General features: G+C 42.8%; 1 protein-coding gene across 1 annotated transcript in view; it reads left to right on the top strand.

The window, feature by feature from the left end:
- Window positions 1-13,232, top strand: part of LOC111144342 (glucoside xylosyltransferase 2) — a 90,853-nt gene that overhangs the window by 71,733 nt on the left and 5,888 nt on the right. The window contains 3 exon segments of the mRNA XM_022498598.1: window positions 3,780-4,031; window positions 5,164-5,287; window positions 12,872-13,044. Coding sequence (XP_022354306.1) covers window positions 3,780-4,031; window positions 5,164-5,287; window positions 12,872-13,044 — 549 coding nt within the window.

The following is a 13,232-nucleotide window of genomic DNA, read 5'->3' on the forward strand; positions in this document are numbered from 1 at the left end:
GCCTGAAAGCATGACCAAACAGGATGCTGGCGAAGGTAAGGGGTAAGAGGCAGCCTCTTACGTTGCTGGCCGAAGGCTAAGTCAGTCCATTTGTAGAGAAGTGGTTTGGCCACACGTATCAAACTTACACATGCGTGTACTCTTTGACAAAAGAATTATGGTTTTTTTTTTAAGATTTTATTCATTTATTTGACAGACAGAGATCACAAGTAGGCAGAGAGGCAGACAGAAAGAGAGGAAAGGAAGCAGGCTCCCTGCTGGGCAGAGAGCCCGATGTGGGGCTCGATCCCAGGACCCTGGGATCATGACCCGAGCCGAAGGCAGAGGCTTTAACCCACTGAGCCACCCAGGCGCCCCAAGAATTATGTTTTAATGAATTTATCCTACACATACATTCATGTATGTTTGAAATGCATTAAGCTGAGGAGTTTTCTCATTGTGACACTGTCTGTCATAACAAAAGCTTGAAAGTAACCTGCAGTGTGTAACGAGGTAAATTATGGTAGAGCCACACAATGAAATGCTACACAGGCATCAAAAATGAGAAATAAAATCTGTATGTGCTGATATGTGAAGTTCTCCTGCATGACTGTTTTATTTATTTTGGAAAGCAGGCTGATAACATCATGGACACCATGCTACCATTTGTAGCCTGAAAGAGAGGACTGTATGTGTATAGCTCTTTATTCTTACATGTATAAGATATCTTTGGCACAACACAGATCAGTCCAGTATCGTTGGTTACCTCTAGGACTGGAACTTAACAAAATCACCAGGAAGAATAAATTGCCAATAAATTTACTTTAATACATTTTTATTTTTAACCATGCACATGTTTACTACATTAAAAAGAAAAAGAAATGTTGTATTATGTGCTTGGAAACCTCTCTAAAGGGTCACCTGGGTGGCTCAGTCAGTTAAGTGTGTGCCTTCAGCTCAGGTCATGATCTCAGGGTCCTGAGATTGAGCCCCGCTTTGAGCTCCCTGCTCGGCAAGAAGTCTGCTTCTCCTTCTCCTTCTGCCCCTCCCCCCTGCTTGTGTGCTCTCCTTCTTTCTTTTGCTCTCTCTAATAAATAAGTAAATTCTTTTTAAAAAGTCCCCCTAAAATAGTATTATAGTATTGTTTATAATAATAAAAAAGGGAAGCAATCTTGTGTGTCAAATAATAAGATATTGGTTAAGTGAAAATTTTACCCTATTTAAGTTCATTGTGATTTTATAAATTTCCAATTCAACTTTTTTGCCTTTTTCACTCTTGATTAAACATATTGCCTGTACCTTCATGTTGGAATAGCTCCATTCTTCAGAACTTTTTAGTGTTGTTTTGTTTTTCCAGGCCTTTGTCAGAAGAGTCTTTTCTTCTTTTTTGTTTTGATGAGGGGTGGTAACATTTTGTTGAAGAAAGTAATGATAGCTTTAATAATAATGATGACTTAGAGCCAACAAAAAAATTAGAGTAATCAAGCCGACAAGCTTGATTCTTTTGGGTTAGATGGCTTAATAGATGGCATAACCTTTAATTGATTAAGACATTAATATTATATGCTTTTCTTCAGGTCTTATTAGATAATGAGGCATAGAGAGAAATTTGTACTATTTCACATAGGTTGAAATAACTTTCTCTTCCTCTCTGATTCTGGAATTCTAAATTAGCTTTTTATTGAAACACCATACATTCTCTTTTCCCTGAAAACACATTCTAAAAAGTGACTTAATTTTGCTTTACCCTTATTGGCCCAAATCCAGCAATCACTAGCATTATTTGACATCTAAACTTGGACAGAACCCTTTTCTTTATTAGTTTTTCTTCCAAATAAAACAAATTGGTGGGATGTTGAGTACTTGGGATGGTATTAGGCATGCAAGAAATTATAATTGTGTTTATGTGTGATACATAATTTCTGTCATAACATGCATTTACTCTTACTTCTGTAGAGAATTTGCCTTTCTTTCCCAGTATATGTAACTGTGATTTAAAAAAAATTAGCAGACAGATGCTAATTTGTGGAAATTTTTTACCTTTCCCTGGCAAAATAAGAGTTAAAAATAAGAATAAGGTAGAGGATTTTTTTTGAAGTTTGTGTGTTCAATTTGAAGAATTTATCCTAATTCTAAAATTTTGTTAAAATAGATGTCAAGATAATTTCTCTTATAAAATTGCAGGTGATCAATATTCTTAATTTCATTTTACCAGTTGGTAAAATATGTTCCTCTAGTAGATGAGGAACAGAAGCTAGATCCTGGAGCTGATCACATAAGCTCTGAAATCATTCAAGTCTGAAATCCCCATGATACCTGTATCACACAGTGTGCATTTTCATCAATTTTAAATATTGGGGATCCCAATGGAATATTGTCTTAGCCTGCCATAACAAAATACCAGAGATTGTGTGCCTTAAAACACAGAAATTTATCTCCTCACCTTTCTGGAGTCTGGAAGTCTGAGATCGGGGTGCCAGCATGGTTGGGTTCTGGTGAAGGACCTCTTCCTGCCTTGAGACAGCTGCTTCTCATTGTTTTCTCACATGGTGGAGAAAGACGGCAAGTTCTCTGGCATCTCTTTTTATAAGGGTACCCATCTCTTCATGAAGGCCCCACTCTCATGACTTAATTGAACCTTAATTACCTCCCACAGACCCCGTCTACAAATACCCATCACACTGGGGGTTAGGACTTCAACATATGAATTTTGAATGGACACAGGCATTCAGCCCATTGCAAGTGTTGTTATGTTATTAGGATGATGTTGGGCTAGGGACCCAGAAAAATTCAAATCCTTCCTTAATTAAGCGACCACTAAATTTTGGGAACAATAGTAAAACAAGGCAAATAACACTATCATAAACAGACTTTGAAGTCTCAAACCCCAGAGCAAAACTCTGCTAAGCTAAGTAGTTAGGACAGGAGAACTCAATCGCTTTAAGTGGCTGGCTTCACTGAACTGCAACAGAGGTTGGAAATCACAGCCCATGAATGAAGAATGGCTTTTGCATTTCAAAGAGTCGAAAAAATCAAAAGATTTTGTAGCATCTGAAAATTAAATGAAATGCAGATTTTAGTCTCCATAAATAAAGTTTTATTGAAACACAGCCACACCCATTTGTTCACACATTGTTCTAAGTTTTGTACTATAATGGCAGACTTGTATTGTGGCAACAGAGCCTGAAAGATTTACTCTCTGACCCTTTAGAGAAAAAGTTTGCCAATTCTGATCTGCAAACAAAGCTGACTGATGATTCGTTTTACCAATTCCCAAGACTAAATCTTAGCTGAAAATGTCATTGCACGAGGATGCAGTCATACCCATCAACACTAGAAGAAATGGATCCAGAGACAGAGTATTTACCTCAAAGCCTGGCATGAGCTGGTCTAGAGATTGTCCACTTCAATTTGTCTAATGCCAGACCCTCCTGTTCCAAGAGAAAACTAAGAGAGAAAGACAGATGGCTTCACTGGAGAATAAAAGAAGAGAGAGTCTCAGTCCTTGAGCTGATATGGTCACTCCTTTGAAATTTCAACCCTTACCAAATATACTGTAGGGTCCTGGAATTGAACCATCCTGAATTAAGAATTATTTTCCTTTGAGTCTCTACCCATCGCTTAATATTATCCCTGAAGTCAAGGGAGATGGGAGGAATGGAAGCTAAGAGCATGGTACCCTTTCTAGAATTCGACATCGACCACTGAAGTCGGTGGCGCTGTTGATATATCAGGCTACTTCCTTTGTTTCTGATTTGTTTTCATTTTGTTTTCTCCCTCCTTCCTGCAAACACACAAAGGTGATTCTAAAGGATGTGGATTCACTCCTCTACGTGGACACGGATGTTCTCTTCCTGAGACCCGTTGATGACATCTGGAAGCTTCTGAGGCAATTTAATGCCACACAGCTTGCAGCCATGGCCCCCGAGCACGAAATCCCCAAGATTGGCTGGTATAGTCGCTTTGCTCGGCACCCTTTCTACGGCTCTGCAGGAGTTAATTCAGGAGTCATGCTGATGAATTTAACTCGCATAAGAAGTACCCAGTTTAAGGTAAGGAAATACTTTATATTTCGTGTTTAAAAATTGGGATTTTTAGTCATTTCAACAGTGATGTTCCCAGGTTGTCAGTGTATTGATTTTGGAAATAGGTGGATTGTCAGTGAGAATGACAGGAGACAGGGAAGAGGAAAATATTTGGAACATTATGAAATATTTGTTCAGGAAAAGTCCAGGTGGTTATGGAATTTAAAGCTTCACCAGAGTTGCTCTTCAGGAATGCTATGTTGCATTTCTGAATTCTATAATGTTGGAACTCTGTGTATACCCAAAGCTTCAAAAACCATGGGAAATTTTGTGGAATTTTCCTCAGGATATATTTATATAAGTATACAGAGATTTGTACAAGGCTGCTCATGGCCTCATCTTTTATCCTAGTAAAGAACTGGAAAGAGCCCAAATGAACATGAGTAGAGAACCGTCAAAAAATTTTTTTGAAAAAACTCCTCCTCCTATTAAGAATTAGATCAATCTATGAGTAAGAGAAATAAGATCTCTAAACAATATTGAGGGGGAAAAGTGAAAATGCAACAAAGCATGGTACCATGAAGTGTGATCTCTTTCATGGCTTAGAAATTTCCGGAAAAATACCTAAGAGAATACCTAATTGTTAACTGTGGATATTTCTGGGGAAAGTGGGGGTGGAGATGGAAGGAGGATGGAGGAAGAATATTTTTACTTTTTAATTTTATCTTTGTGTGCTGTTTGAATATTTAGTCTATGAATGTGTTGCTTTTATTTTAAAAGCAAATTATATTAAGACAAGGAAAAGGTGTTTTTCCTTAGATACTTTAAATCTGCTATCTGTACTTTGTTCCTTCACTTCTGAGGCAAGAATTAAGCATGAGAAGAAGAGGTTCAATTTGGGCACAGTTTTCTTAGTAGAAATGATAGCACCAGCTACTGGTTCCTGGTCCCTCTTGTATCCATGTGTTATCCATCCTGCAAAACTCTATGGTTTCCAGTTCTAGTTTTGTTTTGTCCTATGTCTTGAGGCCAGCAGGACCCCTGCTGTATTTGCTTCATTCCTGGAGGGTTTGGGGGAACCAGTTCCTCTCCATCATTTCTCAGGGGATAGGATGTATTTGCTTTGCCTCAACCCCTCTGATGGTTTTCTCTTTTGCAGAACAGCATGATTCCAACAGGCTTGGCTTGGGAGGACATGTTGTACCCTCTGTACCAGAAGTACAAGAATGCCATCACGTGGGGAGACCAGGATTTATTAAATATTATTTTTTATTTCAATCCAGGTAGGCTCTCTTGTGAGAATGCTGTTTGTGTAGGAGTCCGCCCACCGCACCGCCCAAAGCACATTCCAGCCCGGTCTGTGACTGACTGAGCCGGAATTGTGCCTGGGTTCCCCTGTGAAGTGTGCCCTTTCATTCACACACACCACAACCCGCCCCACCCCACTCCCCCGCCCCTGCCTCACCCCCCTGGGGTGGCCCTCATGCTGCTGACACAAAAGGCCAAATGTTGCAACCTCCAACACTGGACTCCATTTTTGGAGAATATCTCTTCGAGTTTGGCCACACCATTCTTCTAAGAAGTGTGGTCAGAATTAATGGCAGGGCACAGAACTGAATGCCAGCTTTGTAAGCTAGACAGGAGGCCTTCCATGGCTAAACAATTGCTAGACTGAAGGGAATTGATTCCTGGAATCCCTATGGTTAAGTGACTTGTTCAGGGTTCAGTGAGCCTAGAATAAGGACTTAGATTCCCCAATGCCTTTTTCTTTTTAGGTGAGGCAAAAAAAAAAAAAAAAAAAAAAATCCTTATATTGTATCAGTGATTTGGTGGAGTTGGGGGGAGGAAGGGAGATGAAAATTTCTGATCTGTATTTTTTGTTGTTGACACCTAAAACTAATAAAATTTCCTCTTTTCTTTCTTCTTTGCTAAAACCTTATTTAATGTTGCTAAAATCAAAACCATGTCTTCTAGAGGAAGATCTTTGGCGGGGGATGGGGGGAGCACTCATTACCCAGACCTGAGTTCATTTCTTTGTCTTTACAAAATCCTAAAATAGAAACTCCTGTCTGTAAAGGCTTCCACCTATGATATAACCTGTCACTTGGGTAGCACCTACTATGTACTTGAATTTTTTTTTTTAAACAAAACTCTGAAATAAAACCTAATCCCATAGGTCTTTGGATCTAGGAGGAGCAAATCCTGGGAAAGAAAAAAAAAAAAGCAGATCTAAAGAGTTCCTGGGGAAATTCCCACTACGAATTCATTAGATTCAAAGTCTTGGCTATTTGCTGGTGGCATGTTTTAATCCATTTCCCTCTGACAGTAACAGGAACTTTAAGGTTCCTGGTAAGGAACTGTTAAGGTGCCTCCTCCTTTTTCTTCCTAGGCAGATTTCATCTTTTTTCTAGGTGTAGATGGATTGGTTAGGACTCTTGGCTGCATGTAAAAGACCCCCGGAGTTAGTCCAAGTACAAAGCGTACTTTTTTTTTTTTTTTAAGATTTATTTATTTATTTGACAGACAGACATCACAAATAGCCAGAGAGGCAGGCAGAGAGAGAGGGGGAAGCAGGCTCCCCGCTGAGCAGAGAGCCCGACGCAGGGCCCAGTCCCAGGACCCCGAGACCATGACCCGAGCCGAAGGCAGAGGCTCAACCCACTGAGCCACCCGGGTGCTCCCAAAGCATACTTTTTTATTAGCAAACTGGTGTCTGCTAGAAACTGAGGCAGGAAGGCCAGCAGGTTGGGCCCGGGACCTGAGGCAGGAGAGGGAGAATGAGGAGGAGGCCAGCGTGGGCCTGCTTTCTCCCACGGACATTGCTTATTCCCCTCTCTGTGGACCTCCTTCTCTGCTCCTCAAAGTACCACACGTTTCATACTCCAGATTGCGCCATGTGCCAAGATGAACTCCAGCCACGTTCCGAATTCCTCCGGGGGGAGAAACCAGATGGTTCCGGTGTGGGTCAGCTAGGTCAGGAGCGCGCCGCTAAGAAATAATGGCTGACGTTTATTATTGACTCAGTGCCAGGTGCCGGTCTAAGCATTATCTTCTTTAATCCTCACAACCACCCTGAGAATATAATCCCCATTTTACCGACAAACATGCCAAGGGAAAGAGAGTTCGGTCATTTGCTGCACTGCTAGCGAGTGACGGAGCAGGGGTACAAACCCAGACCGCTCTGACATCTGCCCTCTGGGTTTGGGGGAGAGGGGAAGTTCTAAGAGAGGGGCAGTCCTAGAGAGCTGTCGGGGACATCCCAAAATGTATCTCTGCACTGAATTATTTGTCCTTTACATATTGCATTTTCCCCTCTCTTATGTGGCTAAAACTATCTTTTAGAAGCCCATCTGGACATATTCCCAAGCAGGAATTCTAAAGATGCGCACAGTTTCCTCCCCACAAATCCTCTTAGCCTGTTGCAGATTATTTGAGGACGTGATCAGTGAGTAAATAATACTTGAAGGCAGTTGTAAGCAGCTTTGCAATTAGACAGGAGCCCGTCTTTAATTGGAGCTGAAAACCAGCTGAGTTTGTTGGCTTCTGTACACCCCATCTTAAATCCGTTGAGTACTCGAATCTCATCGAATACTTTGAAGTTGTTCTAAACCCTGGTTCTGAAGAGTACCAATAACCAAGTTTTCTGGCTTTCGATCGGCGAATTCTTAGGTGACTCCTTGATGGTTCTTTGTGTGACCTGCATTCGGTCGTCCTTTCTCATACTTCATTAAATACGAGATCTTTGAATTAAAACCCATTGATACCCTTCACATGATAAGCTCTTTCTTTGTTTATATTGTGATCACTTTCTATTAGCCAAAAAAATATTTAGAAAAAAGATTGGTCATTTTTATCCCTAGAAAGGATGGAGGGAGAGGTGGGAGAGGAGATTGGCCTGGAGAAGGGAGATAAACATGCTTATTGTTGGGCGCCTGGGTGGCTCAGTGGGTTAAGCCGCTGCCTTCAGCTCAGGTCATGATCTCAGGGTCCTGGGATCGAGTCCCACATCGGGCTCTCTGCTCGACAGGGAGCCTGCTTCTCTCTCTCTCTCTCTCTCTGCCTGCCTCTCTGTCTACTTGTGATCTCTCTCTGTCAAATAAATAATAAATAAAATTAAAAAAAAAAAAACATGCTTATTGTTATGGTCCTTTGGGTTGCCGTGATCAAAGAAGCAATGCACAAGGGGCACCTGGGTGGCTCAGTGGGTTAAGCATCTGCCTTTGGCTCAGGTCATGACCCCAGGGTCCTGGGATCAAGCCCCACATTGAGCCCCTTCTCCCTCTGCCTGCTGCTCCCCTCCTGCTTATTCCCCCTCTCCATCTCTCTCTCTCTCTCTCTCTCTCTCTCTCTCTCTCTAACAAATAAATAAAATCTTAAAAAAAAAAAAAGGCAATGCACAAAAAACCTGAGCACATGTCTGGAGTGGTATGATTATTATTATAGCCTCCTGTAACCAATAATCAACTTTTAAAAATAAAAGTCATTAGTTTAAAAATATTTTAAAATTCTTGCCATAATTAGATAGTAAATTTCTGTGGGTATGTAATTGTAGAGCTGGGTACTAGACAGGAGAAGAGAGCTAAAGCTCAGGAGGGACACGCAGGTCCCTCAGCCTACAGGACATTTCCTGGCAGGTGAGCCAAGGTAGCTCCTTGTGGAAGACAGAGCTCACAGCTCTGCCTATAAATTCAAGTTGAGAGCAGAATTCTCTAGAAAGGGTAGATTTGACCGAAGCCACAAGAGCATGCTACACAGAAAGATATGCTTTGATTAATGTGTTTAGGTTTCAGGGAGCAAAACTCAGGCCAGCTAAGGAAGGTACCAGGGGGCGGCCCTGGGAACACACAGTTCACATCATCCTAGGCCTCCTGGGAACTAGCTTTGAGAAACTGCTAAGGACCAAAGCTGACCTCTCCCTCCCTCAGAGGCCCCATGGCCTCTGCCATCCTTGCCCCCTCCACGCCTACCTGATTCCGTTCTGTTTCTCAGCATTCTGTTTCACGTGGCCCAACCCTGAGCCTACACCGCCTTACAGACCCACAGCCAATGATGAAGCATGTTTGGTAACAGCCCCCTTTATTTCCTAATTCATATTTTTGAAGAGAGAGAGAGAGACGTGCCTAGCCCAACCTAGAAAATGATTTCTCTTTGGATGGGAGACTACCCATGATCTGGTCATCCGGAGCCAGAAGAGCAAGGCCACTCTCTCTCTCTATCTACCCCACTCTCCTTCTCTCCACCCCCACCCACATGCTTTTGCATGCAGTCCTACAGCTCCGTCTGCTCCTGACTCCCACTCACCCGGTCAGACCATATCCTATGGACCTGAGTCTGGGGATCCAGGAGCAGAAAGGAGCCCAGGCGGTGATGTTGGCGGTGTTGGCAGCTGTGCTGAAAAGCTGACATTAATTAGTGCCTACCTGTCAGAGTCCAGGAGCTGCCCCACTTCCTGATTGGGTTCAGCATTACCTCTGATTTTTATGACCTAGTCCCTCTCTTTCCAAAGGGAAAATTCTTTTCCTTCTTTTTTTTTTCTTCTTCAAGCTGGAATCAAAGTTAGTTACTTGCAATCCAACATAGATACATATTTCTTGAATATTTTAGGTCAAAGCAGTCTATTTATATGACAACTTTGCTGCTGTTATCTTACCCCTTTGAAGAGACTGAATTTATCCCAGCAAAATTAAATAGCTTATCTTTCATAAAGCACATGCTGATTTCCAAACTCTTCACCAGGATCAGGCCATTTTCTCCTCCTTGAATCCTCCTCCAGTCCTCCGTTTTTGAATGTCAAAATCCCATCCTTAGTCTGTAAATCTGAGTTTAGATGAAATATCGTTTCTATGAACCCTGATAAAAACCCTGATAAAAAAAAAATGTTCATTTTAACTCAACTACATACTGTCTCCCTTACAAGAGTATAAATTCCCCAAGAGCAGGAGCAGAGCCTTATCATCCAGCAACACCAATGTCTTGCATTGTGTGAATGAATTCTTCTTTCAATTACATGCTCAATGTATTTTGTGTTTCTTCCTCTGAGAAATCCTGAAGGGGGTTGTAAAGATGTGAATTGAATTCTGTCTGGAATCTAGTTTCATATTTGAGATTCAACAGCTGGGTTTTAGCTGGTCTTTAGGAAATCGATAAACCCCTAAACTTATGAGCAAACATTCTTAGATATGCCCAGTTGTACCTTTCCAATGATAAGGTCTAAGGCTTTCATTAGACTCTGAGAGAGATCTGTGATCCATAAAAGGTTAAGAATGTCTGGCCACCTGCTTGTCTGGAAACAACTGGAGTAAAACATTTATTACCAAGGTACTGTGTGTCGAGAACTATGCTAAGCTCATTCCCTTTATTTTGTTTTATTCTTCCAGTGACCTAATGCAATAGTTCTTATAACAATAACAATGCTCACAGTCATGATTACAGCTTACAGTTACTACATGCTTCCTATGTGTCATGTACTGTTCCAAATACTTGTATTTATAAGTTCACTTAGTACTGCCCAGAATCCTACTGGACAAGATATTTACAGTCCTTCTCCATTCACAGATGATGAAACTCAGACTCAGAAATATTACGTAATAATTTGGCTGAGTTCATGCAAGTAGTGGCAGTTTTATCATTCAAAGCCACTGGGTTGACTCCAAGGGTACCTGGGTGGCTCAGTCAAAGCCAGTGGGTTGACTCCAGAGCTGGCTCCCTCAGCCGTTTCACTATTAGCATAATAAAGCTGGAGTTCAACCCCAGATAATTTGGCATGTTTTTACTAATTCTAAATTGAGGTCCAGGTAACTCATCAAGGTCATGGATCTAGGAGATGGTGGGAGCCAACTTTGAACATACATCTGTCTGATTTCAAAGCCTTTCTATTTCATCATCTGCCTTGGAGGGCCCTCACTGGGCGGGGTCCTCTAAGGAGGCTTCAAAGAAAGGGAAGGTTTCCTTTGCCCCGGGGTCCTGCACTATCTGTGAAGAGGTGCAAACCTCCATCACCAATCTCAGATGCTACAAAGGCAGGAACCAGACTTTCTTTGTCCACTGCGTATTTAGCCCGCACTCAATAAATATTTGTTGATTCAATCAGCATATTTACGAAAACAGAGATGGATTCTAGGGCAATTCACTCAGCAGGGAACATTAGCAGGTGCTTAAGCAGGGATTCAATTGCAAATACCAAGGCAGGTATCATAACTGAGCGAAGTGATTCAGGAGGTTACGAAAGGCCACCACTGGTCTGAGGTCAGACGCAGTTTAAAAGCACACAAGCACTTTTAGATATCTTCCCTCATAAAATCCTCATGCCCACCCCCTGCACTGGAGTGCAGAAAAATCACCCGAATCCAAGAGGAGTTTAATTGTAGATAATGTGACTTCAGGATGAACACTGCTCTCTCCCAGCTACGGGAGATTATATTTGTGCAAGTGTGGAAGCGAAGGCAGGTTAAGAGCAGCATCGCGGTGGGAAGGGGTTCTCCTGAGAAAAGGAAGAGGACAATCTCTCAGGATGTCATGAATGATTAGGAATTGGAGGGTGCCTGGGTTTCACCATGGCCCGTTAAGACTGAGTGGTAGAATTACTACCCGCAGGCCACCAGAAGGGATGTGTGATGATCTCTCCCTTGTTTGCTTTCCATCTCAAAGCTCTCTGGAAGCTGTCTCTAAGTAGTGGTCCTTTCCATGAGAGGGGATAGCCATCAATGCAACCCACAAACACACCTCCGTTTTCCTTTTCTGACAATGGTCATTGATTTGCTCTAATGCTTCTGTGTTCTCACAGGAGGCCTTTCTCGGGAACAGTGACACACACTCAGAGAACTCTGATCCCTGCTGCCCTTGCCCCAGCCCTTAAAGGCCTCAAGCTGAGGAGCCAGGAAGCTCAGGGGTCATGAATTTGTTGCTAATTTTGTAATCCTAGCCGTCCAACAGGATCAGAGCCAAGTTTCTCAACCTTGGCACTACGACTCTTGCGGAGGCTGCCCTGTTCATTCTGGAATGTGTAGGCTATCTCCGGTCTCCACCCACTAGAGACCAGTAGCGGCCTCCTCCATGTATGACAACAGTGTCTCCCTCCAGACATTGAGGAATGGCCCCCCCAGGGAGGCTCCCAATGAAGAACCGCCAGATTAGAGATACACGTACAAGAACACAAGTGTGCGCATGCTTACCCACAATGTGTGCAGTCTCCCTGACACAGATACTTCTTTCCTTCTTTGCTCTGTGGGGGTGGGGGGGTGCCTCCCTTTTACTGTTGTAGTTTTTTGTTTGTTTTTTCCTTCATTTTGATTTTATTGGTTGGTTTTTAATCCAAAGATGAACCTTTGCTTCAATCTTCATTGCAATTTTCCAAGTCTGTCTGTTTCATAAAACCTTCCCCAGCAGTTGATTATAAGTGCTAACACTGCTGACCACCACCGTGTGTTTGGCCTTCGGCAGAGCATTTTACCCGTGTTTTTAAAATCTAGTCATCACGATTAGAGGGAGTTCTTGTCCTATCCATATTACAGACGAGAAAAGTGAAGCATGGGGAGGATGAATGGCTGGGCCTAGGTTGTGGTGTTTTTTTGTGAGAGAGTGGGGATTTGGACCCAGGCTGTCTGCTGACCTTGTTGGCCTCCTTGTCCCTGATGCTTTGCCCTCCTTTTGGGGGGTAAAACCTACAGCATCACGAGTATGTGCCCCTTCAGTTCCTGATCTCAGAATACAGACAAAATATGGTGAAGGTTGGGCAGTGAGTCCCAGTCACACTCACAAGCACTGAAATCACATGTGGCGTGCAGTTTTGGGAACACGGGTTTAAGCCCCAGGCACACAGAGGAGAGCGGGCACTGACTGCAGACACATATTTCTCTTGTCCCCACCAGAGTGTCTATATGTGTTCCCCTGCCAGTGGAACTACCGCCCTGATCACTGCATGTACGGAAGTAACTGCAAAGAAGCTGAGCGGGAAGGCGTGTCTGTCCTGCACGGGAACCGAGGTGTCTACCATGATGATAAGCAACCCACTTTCAAAGCGCTCTATGAAGCAATACGGGATGTAAGTGTGCTCCTCCCCCGCCACCCCCATGGAGCAGACGCATGCGTACTCCACATGGAACAGGACAGGTGCATTTGTCCGTAGCACCTTGGAAGGCCAAAGAATTCCCCCAAAGCATTGAGTTCCACCCCTGTCCCCAATCTCAGGCACCACTTCACTGTATCCACTTGCTCTCTCATATTATGGCC

Source organism: Enhydra lutris, unplaced genomic scaffold (assembly GCF_002288905.1).
Source record: "Enhydra lutris kenyoni isolate GAN:26980312 unplaced genomic scaffold, ASM228890v2 scaffoldscaffold10, whole genome shotgun sequence".
NCBI classification, from domain to species: Eukaryota; Metazoa; Chordata; class Mammalia; order Carnivora; family Mustelidae; genus Enhydra; species Enhydra lutris.